Genomic DNA, 15,782 nt, shown 5'->3' on the forward strand with positions numbered 1-15,782 from the left:
CACTAACAGTAGACTGTCATGGCCTGAATGAAGTCACGCTGCTGCTGAGTGCTGCCATACCGGACATGCTAGAACTTCAGTACAAACTGGAGTCAAAAGCAGCCCAGTGGTATGCCACAATTGGTATTGCTAATGTGTTTTTCTCAATCCCTTTGGCAGCAGAGTGCAGGCCACAGTTTGCTTTCACTTGGAGGGGCATCCAGTACACCTGGAATTGACTGCCCCAGAGGAGTGGAAACACAGCCCTGCCATTTGCCATGGATTGACCCAGACGGCACTGGAACAGGGTGAAGCTCCAGAACATCTGCAATATATTGATGACATCATTGTGTGGGGCAATACAGCAGTAGTTCTTGAGAAAGGGAAGAAAATAGTCCAAATCCTTCTGAAAGCCAGTTTTGCCATAAAACAAAGTAAGGTCCAGGGACCTGCACAGGAGATCCAGTTTTTAGGAATAAAATGGCAAGATGGACATTGTCAGATCCCAATGGATGTGATCAACAAAATAACACTCTGTCCCCACCAGCTAGCAAAAAGGAAACACAAGCTTTCTTAGGCGTTGTGGGTTTTTGGAGACTGCATATTCCAAATTACAGTCTGATTGTAAGCCCTCTCTACCAAGTGACCCAGAAGAAGAATTATTTCAAACGGGGCCCTGAGCAATGACAAGCCTTTGAACAAATTAAATGGGAGATAGTTCATGCAGTAGCCCTTGGGCCAGTCCGGGCAGGGCAAGATGTAAAAAATGTGCTCTACATTGCAGCTGGGGAGAATGACCCTACCTGGAGCCTCTGGCAGAAAGCTCCAGGGGAGACTTGAGGTTGATCCTTAGGGTTTTGGATTCAGGGATACAGAGGATCTGAGGCCTGCTATACTCCAACTGAAAAAGAGATATTGGCAGCATATGAAGGGGTTCGAGCTGCTTCGGAAGCGGTTGGTACTGCAGCACAGATCCTCCTGACACCCCGACTGCCAGTGCTGGGCTGGATGTTCAAAGGGAGGGTCCCCTCTACACATCATGCAACTGATGCTATGTGGAGTAAGTGGATCACACTGATCACACAACGGGCTCAAATAGGAAACCCCCGTCACCCAGGAATCTTGGACTGGTTGATCATGGACTGGCCAGAAGGCAAAAATTTTGGAATACCACCAGAGGAGGTGACATGTGCTGAAGAGGCCCCACTGTATAATAAACTACCAGAAAATGAGAAGCAATATGCCCTGTTCACTGGTGAGTCCTGTCATATTGTGGGAAAGATGTATGGCAGTGGAAGGCTGCTGTATGGAGTCCTATATGACAAGTCGCAGAAACCGCTGAAGGAGAAGGTGAATCAAGTCAGTTTGCAGAAATGAAAGCCATCCAGCTGGCTTTAGATACTGCTGAATGAGAAAAATGGGCAGTACTTTATCTCTACACTGACTCATGGTTGGTATCAAATGTCCTGTGGGGGTGGTTGCCGCAATGGAAGCGGAGCAACTGGCAGCGCAGACGCAAACCCATCTGGGCTGCCGCACTGTGGCAAGATATTGCTGCCCTGGTAGAGAACATGGTTGTAAAAGTACATCACGTAGATGCTGACATACCCAAGGGCTGGGTCACTGAAGAACATCAAAACAACCAGCAGGTGGATCAGGCTGCTAAGACTGAAGTGGCTCAGGTGGATCTGGACTGGCAGGATAAGGGTGAATTATTTATAGCTCAGTGGGGCCATAACACCTCAGGCCATCAAGGAAGAGATGCAACATATAGATGGGCTGGTGATTGAGGGGTGGACTTGACCATGGACGCTATTGCACAGGTTATCCATGAATGTGAAACATGCGCTGCAATCAAGCAAGCCAAGCGGTTAAAGTCTCTGTGGTATGGAGGACAATGGCTGAAATATAAATATGGGGAGGCCTGGCAGATTGATTATATCACTGTCCCACAAACTGCCAAGGCAAGCGCCATGTGCTTACAATGGTGGAAGCAACCAGCAGATGGCTGGAAACATATCCTGTGCCCCATGCCACCACCTGGAACACTCTCCTGGGCCTTGAAAAGCAAGTCCTGTGGGGACATGGCACCCCAGAAAGAATTGAGTCAGGCAATGGGACTCACTTCTGAAACCACCTCACAGACACCTGGGCCAAAGAGCATGGCACTGAGTGGGTATATCACATCCCCTGTCATGCACCAGCCTCTGGGGAAACTGAACGATACAATGGGCTGTTAAAGACTACACTGAGAGCAATGGGTGCTGGGGCATTTAAACAGTGGGATACACTGTTTAGTGTATTTAGCAAATTTAGCAATTTTAGCTAAATTTAGCAAATTTAGCAAAAGCCACCTGGTTAGTCAACACTAGGGGATCTGCCAATCAAGCTAGCCCTGCCCAATCAAAACTTTTATGTACTGTAGAACGGGATAAAGTCCCTGTAGTGCACATAAAAAATATGCTGGGGAAGACAGTCTAGGTTACTCCTGCCTCGGGCAAAGGCAAACGCATTTGAGGGATTGCTTTTTGCTCAAGGACCTGGGTGCACTTGGTGGGTAATGCAGAAGGATGGGGAAGTCCAATGTGTACCTCAAGGGGATTTGATTTGGGGTGAGAATAGACAATAAATTACATTGTATTATGTTAATTGCTATATAACATTGTATATCATCACTTCTATAGTGGCTGTATGCCATAACAATGGTATTACAGTAAGAATCACCCACATTAATGAAGAATGAACTTTGATGAAAACCGAGCAAAGCACAGTGACGATGGAACCAGAACTGGCTTCAGCATGCAACAATCCAACACCACACACCATCTCTCCTGCCCTGAAGGACTGTTATGACAGATGGAGCCCGAAGTCATGGATTAAATGAACTCAACGGACAATTTAGAGGGATGGCCCATAAACTAAGGGAATGATATCTCTATGTATATATTAAAAGACAGGAAAAGTGGTGGTGATTAACTGGAATGTATTAGATAGCGTGGGATCTGGGCACGGTGTAGATGGTATAGAGTAAGGGGTGGATACTGTCCTGGTTTTGGCTGGGATAGAGTTTATTTTCTTCCTAGTAGCTGATATAGTGCTGTGTTTTGGATTTAGTATGAGAATAATGTTGATAACACACTGATGTTTTAGTTGTTGCTAAGTAGTGCTTACACTAAGTCAAGGACTTTTCAGCTTCCCATGCTCTACTGACTGAGAAGGCTGGAGATGCACAAGAAGCTGGGAGGGGGCACAGCCAGGACAGCTGACCCAAACTGGCCAAACAGATATTCCATACCATATGATGTCATGCTCAGTATATAAACTAGGGGAAAACTGGCCAGGGGTCCGCTGCTCTGGGACTGGCTGGGCATCAGTCAGCGGGTGGTAAGCAATTGCATCATGCATCACTTGCTTCGTACATTATTTTATTATTATTACTACTACTACTATTTTATTTCAATTATTAAACTGTTCTTATCTCAAACCACGACTTTTCTCATTTTTACTCTTCCCATTTTCTCCCCCATCCCACGGGGCGGGGGGTGGGGGGGGCAGTGAGCAGGCAGCTGTGTGCTAAGCCTCCGGCTGGGGTTAAACCAGGACATCAGGACATCACAGTAAATATTTTGGAAACCCTGGTAGAACGAAATAAGCGTAAGGGGTTTTGTTCTCCAGGGTTTATACTGAGCAAGATACAGCAGCACATTTGCAGAAGCAAATAATGAAGCATAGCAAGTTCTCAATGACAGTAACAGCACCAACAGTAACAGGGTTGCACACTGCTTTATGCTTTCTACAGGCTAGGGAGAATTTTCCTCAGTAGGATGCTGAGGTACAACTGACACTAAATGAATTTGGTAACTTGCTTTTGGCTTGATCCTAAATATGAAAATGAACACAGTTATTTTGCAAATGTGCACGCTTTCGAGTGAAATGAAAAACCTGTAAAACTCTAACTCTGAATAGAGGTAAACAGTTGAGGTTTCTATCAAATAGATTAAAGATCACATCTTTACCTGGTTTGTTTCTTAGGGCCTTGACCTTCTCCTGATCCATTTGAGGAGAGTTCAGTACCACTCTGTCCTTGTAAAGGTTCTTTTTTGGGGCCATCATTTTGCTTCTGTTGCTTACTCTGCTTTTCAGACTTGTTCTCTTTCTCTTTCTTCTTCTTGTCTTTGTCATCAATGCCACTAGCAGAAACTGGTTTATAGTCAACTCCTGCAACAGACTTATACTGGGCCTTCAACTGAAGAAGTTCCTTAACAGCTGCATCTATCTTTTCCTTGAAGAACAAAAAAATAAAGATAAATTCATACAGAAATCACAGGAATAAAATGGCTCTATCAAAAAAAAATAAAATGGATCTATGTATGGTGTTGTGGACATCCACACAATGGTGGGGGAAGAAATCTGCAAAAGCCAATACTTAAATTAAATTAATTAGCATTTTAAGGACCATATCTGACAAGAATAATTTTAAAAGTACATTTCAGGTCTCAGAATTCAAATGCTGCCTATTCTAAATGTACATTTCTAATTCCCATAATCACACTGAATTTAAAATAAATTTTTAGATTTAAATACATATATTATATTTTTATATTACAGTATGTTTTTACCTTTTCTGCTTTTTCTGATTTCAATTTCCTAACTTCATCTCCTTGAAGAGCTACTTTGCTAAACAGGGCTTTAGCTTCAGGTGTGTCTGGACCACTGGGTACTGTGTTTGATGCTTGGGGCAAAGCACCTTGAGCTACTGGTGGATGTCCTGGCTTGTAGTCCTGCCCAGTCTTTTCCTTGTAGTCAGCTTTTAGAGAAAGAAGGAGTTTTACTGCTTCATCTATTTCATCCTATATGGAGGACAAACAGCAAGATGTACTGGTGAGAATTAAAGACAGAACTGACAAGAAGCATTGATTTTCAGGCTAAGAAAATAAAATTTCCATCTAGCAATAAACAGTGCTTCATAGTTAGGGGAGGACTCAAGTAATAGCTCTGCCCCAAGCAACAGGAGTATGTTTGAGAGCTGTCACATTGTACCAGAATGTCCTCATAGCCCACCCGGCCAGCTACGACCTGTTAATAGCAGAATCTACACTGAAAAATAAACTAAACTGTTTTAGAAAAGGGCTTTAAAATAATAATTAAAAAAACCCACCACAACCCAACACCAAAACCAATTCTGCAAGGCAGAAATATAGGCAGAAAAAACCAGCAGCTCCTGGAAACATATAGGTTTGTCTCATGTTCTTTTCCACAACTATCACTGAATTTGTCAAGTTTTGAAAAGTCTTGCTATTGCTGCAGCACACCAGATACTTTGATCTTCACTTGTCCCAAATACAGCAAGAAAAAGCGAAATACATTAAAAACTTCTGCAAGGTTGACATCTGCCATGCTTGTGCCTATTCATCTAGATGTGACAGATTAAGTTTGACTTTCTACACCAGTCGCATTTAGAATTTGTATCTCAGAGTCAAGAAAGTATCCAGCATCAGATAATGCCACACAAGGCATTATCAGACCATGCAAGTTTGATGGCTAAGCTATGACCCAGACATAAGGGAGTTTAGTACACTGTTTGATCGTTACTTGGTGAAAGACTTCCCCCCAGTGGCAAAATGTGGTAAGAATTACAATTGCTTACTCTCTATTTACTATTATACCTTGGAAGCTTTCTCTGCTTTGAGTCTGCGTACTACTTCCCCTTGTTCAGCTACATTATCATAAAGTGCTTTGCCATCCACTAAGCTACAGGGTGCCAAGTTACTGCAGCATACAGAAGATGGAAGTGTAGTAGAAGGTATACAAGGAGGAGCTGAAGGTGGATTTCCAGGCTTGTACTCTTGACCTGTCTTTTGTTTATATTCTGCTTTTAGATTTAAAAGAATTTTCACAGCCTCATCTATTTGTTCCTGAAGCAAGAAAGGAAAAACAGCAGTTGCAGATGCAGATAGATATAAACAACAGAGATGCAACACAATAGCTAAAATAACAGAACCATTACTAGAATGACACTAACATAGCTGTTGTAGTAAAACTTCTAGAGCTAACTTGTTAGTGTAAGTTGTCATTATTGAGTTCTGTGGTAAAACATTTTAGCCAGAATACCTACAAGTTGCACATCAAACGACCTAATCAGGCAGTATATGTAAGGGCTGATTTCTGTGCCATGAAAGCTTCCCATGTAGGCAGCTTAGTTCCCCCTGCAGTTACAGCAGTCCATGACTTTGTACACTGGAGAATGGCAGCAAATACTCAGACTCTGAATAAAGAATGGTTCCCTGGCCACTATCAAATTACTACCAAATTTATCATTGCTATTCTAGCTTTCAAGTTACAGCCCTTTTTCAAGTTACTACCTATATTCTGCTTCACTTATCCTGCATCACTAAAAAAAGAACTTTTTTGTTTATTATCCAGGTTCTCCATACACTATCACAGAACTCATGAAGTCAGCTATACAGCTTAAGAGAATCTGGGAAAGCACTTCATGGAATTTGAAAGTACTTGCTTATATTTTGTTCCTCAAGTTTCACAAAACCTGTAATTAGGTTTTATTCTAAACTGAAAATATTGTTCCACTCAGAAGTATTCACTGCTATTACACCTTTGGAACTTTTTCCGATTTAAGTTTGCGGACCACTTCGCCTTGTTCCGCTACTTTGTTGTATAGAGATTTGCTGTCTACTGGACATGGGGATGGAAGAGTAGAAACAGGAGAAGACTGAGGAGGGACAAAGACCACAGGAGGGCTTCCGGGTTTGTACTCCTGGCCTGTCTGTTGTTTATATTCTGCCTTTAGGGATAAAAGGACTTCCACAGCAGCACCTATCTCATCCTGAAAGAGAAAGGAAGGGGCAGAAAGAGGGAGGAACAAAGACATAGAGACATAAGACTCTGAAATACACGTTAAATACTTTTATGAAAAGACCTGCAGTTTATGCACACCTATTCCATTTTCTTAACTATTCAGTAGAGTTGTTCAGAGAAGCTTTCTCTACTACTTTCCTACTTTAACAAAGTAACTCCTGTTAAAGGATATACAACCCTAATAGTCCTAAATAAAATTATAACAATAAATTAGATCTTCCCATTTATTTATATTTTATGGTGCCACCAAGACACTATTATGAATAGTATTTAACCAGCAGGCAAAGTGTGTTATTTCCCATTTTTTCTTGCTCTGCATTAGAAAGAGCAGAATGAAAACAGCTACTATTAGCTATGTTTTCTATGCTCAGCTCCAGACAGGAAGAGGTTTCAAAAATATCTGTAGTATTTGGATCTTTACTTTCTTTTTTCCTTTGTGTGTTTTGTTTGTGTTCTGTTTTTAAGGTCTAAATAGCAACAAGTCAATCCTATGAATTCACATAATTTGACCATATTTAGTTAAATAAATAAATAAATAAACACTGCAGGACATTTCAACCCCAAGGACCAGATTTGGATACTTAATCAACTCATGCTGTGGGGTGAATCCTGTCCACATTTCAGAACAGCAGCCTAAAAAACATAGGAATTTACTTGCATCTTTATGCATATTAACACAAACTTACACACATCTTATAGATGTCATACGTGTCTAGTTAAAAGACAAGTATTAGAAAACACAAGTCTTGACTGAACAGAGCCCAGTCCAAATGATGATCACTATGAAAACATGGAACCATAAGCACCCATTCACCTCCACAGACAGAGGACAATGGGCTATGCAAACCCAAACAAAAAATATTAGTTTAATCAACCACCTTAGGTGCTTTCTCAGCTTTCAGTTTTCGGACCACTTCTCCTTGCTCTGCTACTTTATCATATAGAGCTTTACTGTCCAGGGTACCAGAGGTCTCAAGCTTTGTAGACTGTTCAGTTACAGATACTGGAGGATTTCCCGGCTTATACTCCTGGCCCGTCTTCTCTTTGTATTCTGCTTTCAAGGCCAGCAACTGTTTCACAGCTTTATCGATATCTTCCTTTGATGCTTTCTTAGCTTTCAAGTCACGAACTATATCACCCTGTGCAGACACCCTGTTGTAAATGACCAGGTGACCTTCAGATACGGTACAGGTTGGAGTAGAGTCATCACCAACAAGTGGAACAGATTTTCCTTTTACAGCTGAACTAGCCTTAAAAAAAAAAAAAAAAACAAACAACAAACAAACAAAAAAAAACACAAAAAACCCACAAACAAACAAAAAAACAAGTATTCAGCATGATAATCTTGTACAGTAATAGATGTACAGTAATACGTTTTATGGCACTTTTCTAAAACACAACTTTACCTCTTTCTTTCCAGTTTCAGCTTTGGTCTTCTCTTTTGACCCAGATGTTGGCATTTCCTTGGTGTGTCCATCAGGGATGTAAATCAAAATGCATGGGGCATCTTTACAGCTGTAAGGACTATAACAGGATTTATAGAAAACACAACAATAAAGGAAATACAAGATACATACAAAATGTTTATTGAAACAAATGTTCTACTCTTTCTACAAGATGCTCTGGCACAACTGCAAGTTTATCTTTGTACACAACTGTAGTCACCCAAATTTACATAATTGGTGATCTGCATTGATTCCTGTTACATACAATTTTTCTTTATGTTATATTATGCTGAAATGCAGTGTAATTTAGTAATTTGGTAGCTTGCTAAAGAACTGTTACAATTAAATAGTATGTGCACACTCTAATTGGACAAATGCCTGATTTATTCCGTAACATTGTTCCGTAATTTATATACTTAGAATCACAAGGAAACCACAATCTCTTTACTAAGTCCAGGTTAGTTGAGGTACACCAACAGTGCCCTGTGCTTGGCTTAGACAGTTTGAAGAAGTAGGAACGTACAGTCTAAAAGCCATACCAGTCCACAGAAATATTCCACAGAAAGGTCATGGTAAAGGGGAAAATTTTTGCAGGCAACATTACTCTTGCCAATGCATGTGTGAAAACATTAAAACACAGCAAGCTAAAGCAAATTCTGTGAAGTCTGCATAGGCCGTTCTCAGGTAGCTTACCTCACTGGCTCATACGGTTGATCACAAATAAAGAATCCTCTCCTCTGAAGTTGTATGATGTCCCCTTTTTTTAACTCCCTAAGGCAAGGATCACCTAACATCAGTTCTTCTTGCTGTAAGTGTTAAAAGAAATCAGTCCAAATCTAACAGAGCACAAGAAATAGTAAGAAATACAGTAGAGCTGTTGAAGGATAATGGTGATTTTCTGATTTTGGAAGTGTTGAAATGTTAGTTAATTCCAGGGGCAGCAGAACAAGTACTCCCAAAAAGATGCCATATCATAACAATGTATCAAGACAAAAACTCAAACTATTGGTCACAGATGTGTAAAAGCCAGGTAACACCTGAGAAAAAACATGAGTCAAATTTTAATTCTGTAATTATGAGAGGTTAAATGGAAAACATAGACACTAGATACACCAGCACATGATTTACTTGTTTGACAAATGAAATCTTAAGATTAAAACCAAAGTAACTAGAAATAGTGATGGCAAAAAAAAAAAAAAAAAAAAAAAAAAAAGACAAACATTAAGCTTTGTGGAATAAAGGGGACCAAAAGATAACTTACCTTGCTATTTCGGTTGATATATTGCTTGAAATCTTCATCTTTACCTAGAACTGGCTTAGTGATCAGATGCTCATAATTGACACAGACAGTCGGGATGAGTGGTGCATGTGGAGTTTCTGCTAACCAAGTGATCTTAGTTGTTTTTTTGAAGTCCTTATTTTCTAAGTTCAACTTGGCATCGATGGATGCAATTTTTCCACTTGAATTTCTACAGGAAAACAGAAATTATCAGGGAAACAGAAATTATAAGAGTAAAGCCTAAGTGATTTGTTCTCATTTTATACTACAGCCCATCAACAGATTCACTGAAAAACAAGGTTCAGAGTTCATTTTTGAAGTGTGGAAGACACGCAGGAAATGAAAGAGTGTATTAATTCCTGTCAAAGTTCTCCTTTAATTTTGATTTCTTAAATATAAAGAGACAGTAAAGAACATGGGGAAAAAAGTCTCTACTTATTTGTTTTATGTTCTCTATCCCAGCTCACCCCATTCTGCCACTGTCCCAACACAACCATTTCAAAGATACTATGATGACATTAATGATCTCCTTTCTCTACCTTAGCAGTTCGGCAACAGAAATTGGGATAGGTGTAGTTTCTTAGTATGCAAAAGCAGGTATTCATTACAGGGTGAAAGTTGTTAAAATTCCAAGTGGTTTTTTTTTGTCTGAAAAAGCTGTTTCACCGTGGAAATATTACCACAGATACATGAAGAACACTGGATGAGAGGGACATGCAGTATCAGGACTGACTGGTGATTTCAGACGTGAATCTACAGTGAAATATGCTCTGTGCTAAAATGCTGTTTTCTGACATATTTCAAAGTAGATATTTATATACAGAATATAGAATGCACATATATGGACAACCATTAATATTTTACTGTTTCAAGCTACCTATTACAAAAATCAACAAAAGGCTGAAAAGCAAATAATCATTTCATCTCCCAGTATTTGTTACCTGTTTAATTTAGTGATGATAATATTGCCCCAATTTATGAATGTAACCACCTCTCCTTCTGTCAGGGTCTCTGCATCTGCACCCTCGATCAGGACTCTGGAGCCATACCACACAGGTTTCAACCCAACATCAGCATTCTGTGAATAATGATTTTTATTTTAAAGGAGATATTGTTATTTATATAAGCTGACTAAATTTAACGCAGTGCCAAAACACTGCTTTACTTATGATAGAAGACAGATGAAGATAGAAGACAGGCAATAACAGTAACGCAAAGCTATAGTATTCTTCCACAACTCTCTCGGGTTTCTGGTTCACAAGTGTTGCATGCGTTCCTCTGACAGTACACTCAAAAAATTCTATCTCCTATCAAATACTAGCTCCAACACAACTGATAGGATACCCCATTTCCTTAAGGTCCATACAACTTTAAGATCTTACAGGTAAAAACTAAGTAAGTTTTTCTCAAGTTTCCATTTTGCTATGCAAATTCTCTTCAAAAATAATTTCATAACTCTCGTTATTGCTTTTTTATATAGTTAATATGGACATAAATATGGAGCTTCTCCCAACTGCATAGATTTTTAAAGATAGAAATTGGAAATATGTTGCTTATAACACTGAAAATACTCAGCTTTAAAGCATCTCAACAATGGAGATAAACTGGTTTTTTTTTTTTTAAAAAGGCAGACAGCTAGGAGTTCAGGCTTTTTCAACTGATTAGGAGTCTGAAATTTGTTTCTTCTGGTCAGTACTTACTTCATCATACACTGGAGGCAGCATTTTTAATATCAATGTTTTAAAATGCTGGCTTGCAGCTGACCAAACTTCAGACTTTTTGACAATAAAAGAGTCACAATTTTCACTTGCATGTGCTCAAAACTTCTTTCCTTGTTTATCTGCCATGGGACAAAGGGCAAACTAGATGTCCACCTCTCAGTTACAAGAAATGGCTACAGGAACACTCAGAGCAACAAAATAAAAACAAATAAATGAAGTAAAACCTCAACAATATTCACTCGTTTCTCAGTATAAGTGTGATATCTAAGGGATGCTTTCACAGAAGCTTAAGTACAATTTGAGATGCTACACTCAAAGGAAAGCATCTTTCCTAATTGTAGTGCCAAAAAAGAATTGTATCAGTAACATATCCTCCTTCTTAAGGGATATTATTCTGTTTACTGGATACTGAGTATCAAATCAGCAAGTTCTTAACTTTTGATAATAACTGTTTGCTATCCGAATTTAAAGGTCATATTAAAAAATCCAGAGATCGGTAGAATGAACAGATTAATATATCACTTCTCTACCTAAGCCTAATTTTATAAACTATTTTTTAAAAATCTCCTGCATTCTACACTCTTATGGATAAGCAGTATCTACTATATTATACCCATAAAACTTGAATAAAATTTTATATTTAAACTTCTCTGTGAAAGTTAGTATCAAACAATAATAAAAACTGTCTGAGCATCACTCCATACTTGTACCATCTCGCCTCTTCTGAAAACTCCCAGAGAGGCCTTTCAATGCGCTATCTATACGCACTCTATATATTTACAAAACCAGTTTCCCACATCCTCTTAACAGAACAAACATATTCAGTAGTTGCCCACTTTTTGACAATTCTGTGAAAAAAGTACACCTTGGTTTTATCTCATGCTGTCTGAGCAAGTTAAAAACAGGACTCTCCTTGTTGACTGCTCCAAGCCAAGGTACTTCCAACCTTACTGATCTGCAATACAAGAATATTAAGAGAGTAAAGCGAGAACCTTTGGATGTTTAGCCACTTCTTTCATCTCCTCTTGGGCTTCAGGAATATTTACTGGGACCACTGCATCTTTCAGTAAAGCAGTGTACCGAGGTGCTACTGGGTCTATAACCTACAGAAAACAAATGAGGGGGATCATGACTATATGACATTGACAGAGAAATAAGATGTTGTATAAAAACAACCACCACCAAAAAGGAATATTAACTGGTATTCTTTATGTTACTGCATTTTTTAATGTTTGCTTTAATGTTACCTTAATCCAAAGCCATAGAAGAGAAAAGTGAGAAAACAGTGGTAATAATTCATGATTTCCCATCTTTACTGAAATATTTTGAGTACAAACTATGGATTGGGTACTACTGACACCAGAAGCAACCAAAATTATGAGCCAATGCCTTACAGGGAAGATAGAGAAATGTACTTTGATATAGTTTTACTATGCACATAGACTATTATATCTGAACCACTCTCCCTCTAGGTAGCTGAATTTAAAGCAATAATTTATCAGTGCAGTTCATTCTTTTTCCAGCAGCACAAGACCTGATCCCATACTCATTTTCCAGGTCAGTACTCCAGCAGAATCAGGGACAGACCTGGCTACAGAGGAAGCACCAATTAAGTCTGCAATTTTAATACAGACGCATTAGATACTATAATAAGGCAACACCGTAACATTAACATCATCAGGATTTCTACAACATGAGTTTGGCAAGAAAAAGATACCGCTAAAATGCCTCCCTATATTTTTATTGTCCATTTTCAAACGCAACTGACAGTTTTTCACAGCATTTTTCATACCTCAAATACTTGTTTGACAAACTGTTCAGAGGCACTTGAAAACATAATTCAAGTAAAACAGTTTTCTAGGTCCAAAATGAGTATCAGAGATCTACCAGTTTAACGGGAAACTAACACAAAAGAAAACACTTGCTTTTATTAATACAAAGTGACCTTTCTTCTCCTTTATTCCTGCTTAAGTGAAAAACTACATGACAATTTTAGAAAAAAATATTTAGCATCTAATTACTTGACATTAGCAAGTCAGGTGATATGATGATATACTTTTAAGAAGTCACACTTTTGTAAGTTCATAACCACTGAAGTCAGACTCCTAAATGTTAGACACACACTTTAAAAAAGGACTTGTGTATTTATCGCAAAATATAGGTGTGTGATTTAACATCATAATTTTGATAACTGACTGAATTTTACAATGTTATTACCAGACTCTTTATTTTACTCATTAAAACTCACAGTCCTTCCTCAGACAACAGGTGTTAAAAAGTCAGTAGCATAATTCCAGGATAATATATAAAATAAGAGCTCTCACACTGATGAAGTCTGTGAGTTCAGAACTACCTGCATGCAACCAATTGTTTTTGCTCGTATTGCAGACTGCAAACTATCTGCACAGATACAAGTAAATAACATTGGGTAATAAATATGGTGCTGTCCAAGGAGTTGAGTCAGAGATCTAAGAAACTCAGTTTAAAAGCCAATTCAAAAAATGAGCCCTGACAGTCCTTTGTGGATTTTTCCCCAAAATCCAATTCTTAGTCATAAATCTATTTATGCAGCAACAGAAAGAACCAATTCATAAACCTTTGTGTATGTAGCAGACCAAATGCAAAATACATGAAGAAATACAAGACACATGCCAGACAAGCAAAAACTACTTAAATGAACGGATCTGGGTACTATCTAAGCAAAACCAAGCAGGAATCCCAATGCAAAATAACAGGTGTTTCCACAATCACACAAAATATGCAATCAGCATTATAACAATTCGCCTTATTATAGTGTCCAAGCATCCGCTGCCAGAAAGCAACTAACCATGTCACGATGCAATATTCCTTATTTGACATTCAGTCAGAAACATCAGCAGTGCTGGCTTTATCTACGTAGGCAGTATACCTAGCGCATTAGTCCTTTTGCCACGGAAAGAAAAGCGGCCAACGTGAATCAAATTGAATAAGATTTGTGTTTATGTTAACAAATAAGCCAAACCAGAAATGGGCAGCCTTTTAAAACTAGGAATAATGCATTTTCAGTGGGTTTGTAGAGCTCCTGTTATATAAGCAAATGTGACTGTGCTATGAAGCTGCAAAATGATAGCTTATGCTATGTATGCTTACAGCACTGTAAGCTATATGCTAAGGTAAAAAGCATTAAGTAATACCTTCTTACAGATAGCTCGCAGCTTGAAAGCAGAAAAATGAAATGCAGTTTTCAAATCAGATTTTACAGCAAATATCATTATCTTTCCCCGTACTACTAAGTAAGGCAAGTAAGTATCGGTATAGCAGAATCAATAGGATTAGCGCTAGATCAAGTTAGAAAGGGGGGGGACATTCCATTTTCCTGAAAATGTGCCAAATGATGCAAGATACAACTGCTACTTGTTGTGATAAGCACTCCAAAGAACGCTGGATTCTCTACATATCCCAGAAAGAGGATATCAGGAGTAGCATCAAATTCAAGTAAGCACATACCTTTTTGTTAAAGGACCAAATTTTATCCCACTCCATATTCACAACAGATCGAGAGGAACCCTGGAAGAAAAACACATTAATAAAAATATTCTGGCTATTAGACCCATTCAAAACAAAGTCCTTTAAAGACTACAAACCCTCTACTGTTTCCATTCATCAAAACAGTTTAGAAAGACATCTTGAGCTTGCAAAATATACACTTTTTAAAATAAGAAACCTGCTACCCCATTTTGCCAGGACCTGCTCATAGGTGTTAACATTGTTGAAGCAGTACACATGAAAGCAGCAAACCTTCAAAAGAAGAAACCTCCCAGTGACAACTACTTTAACTTAAACTTCACAAAAACTTGTCCTTACCAAGTGAGATTCAAAGAATTGGAAGAGAAGAAGACACCCACCTGAGCAGCAATAAACTGTTTTAGCCCTTCAACTGTCATGCCTCTTCTTAGGACACCACGCACAGTGGGAAATCTTGGGTCATCCCTAGTAGAAAAAGATGTTTCATCAGTATCACATGCTAAGTTCTCCCTATTAGTCAGACTGATCAAAAACTTTACTTATACTGCCACCCGTGGAAGGCCCAGCTTCAGTGTATTTCACTTGTGTGAATTTAGAGCTGGATGAGAACACCTAACTGAAAAGACTGAGCTCTCATCCATACAAAATGTGTGGTGCAGATTATCTTCTACTTCACCCCAGGGAGGGAAGCCATCTCTTGGTGAAGTGGCTCTTCTCCTATATCTATTCAATCTTAAGTCCCTCAAAAACTGGCAAGGCAAAAGTTATGTCCCTATCACATTACTTCCTTTTCAATGACACCTAAATAACAGAACCTGAAACAACAGGGCTTGATTCTTTCTTGCTCAAGAGAAACCAGAAAGAGATGAGTGACAATGACAATGTTATCTCTCAATGACATGAGTGATAGAATTCTATGATTTTATTCTCTTATGCAAGAAATAAAAAGGCCTAATCTGAAACGTAAAATATGTGTTGGTG

General features: G+C 38.8%; 1 protein-coding gene across 4 annotated transcripts in view; it reads right to left on the minus strand.

Annotated features, from left to right (window-relative positions):
• EPRS1 (glutamyl-prolyl-tRNA synthetase 1) overlaps positions 1-15,782 on the minus strand; it is a 48,711-nt gene that overhangs the window by 16,390 nt on the left and 16,539 nt on the right. The window contains exons 11-22 of one of the 4 annotated variants that reach the window (XM_075496450.1): positions 15,182-15,266; positions 14,784-14,843; positions 12,290-12,400; positions 10,518-10,654; positions 9,559-9,766; positions 8,991-9,103; positions 8,259-8,367; positions 7,731-8,102; positions 6,590-6,820; positions 5,646-5,894; positions 4,599-4,829; positions 3,996-4,261 (exon numbers count right to left, since the gene is read on the minus strand). In XM_075496450.1, the coding sequence (XP_075352565.1) occupies positions 3,996-4,261; positions 4,599-4,829; positions 5,646-5,894; positions 6,590-6,820; positions 7,731-8,102; positions 8,259-8,367; positions 8,991-9,103; positions 9,559-9,766; positions 10,518-10,654; positions 12,290-12,400; positions 14,784-14,843; positions 15,182-15,266 (2,172 nt within the window). Of the gene's footprint in view, positions 1-3,995; positions 4,262-4,598; positions 4,830-5,645; positions 5,895-6,589; positions 6,821-7,730; positions 8,103-8,258; positions 8,377-8,990; positions 9,104-9,558; positions 9,767-10,517; positions 10,655-12,289; positions 12,401-14,783; positions 14,844-15,181; positions 15,267-15,782 lie in introns of all 4 variants that reach the window. The other 3 variants (XM_075496449.1, XM_075496451.1, XM_075496452.1) reach the window with 3 other exon arrangements.

Source organism: Mycteria americana, chromosome 3, assembly GCF_035582795.1.
Source record: "Mycteria americana isolate JAX WOST 10 ecotype Jacksonville Zoo and Gardens chromosome 3, USCA_MyAme_1.0, whole genome shotgun sequence".
NCBI lineage: Eukaryota > Metazoa > Chordata > Aves > Ciconiiformes > Ciconiidae > Mycteria > Mycteria americana.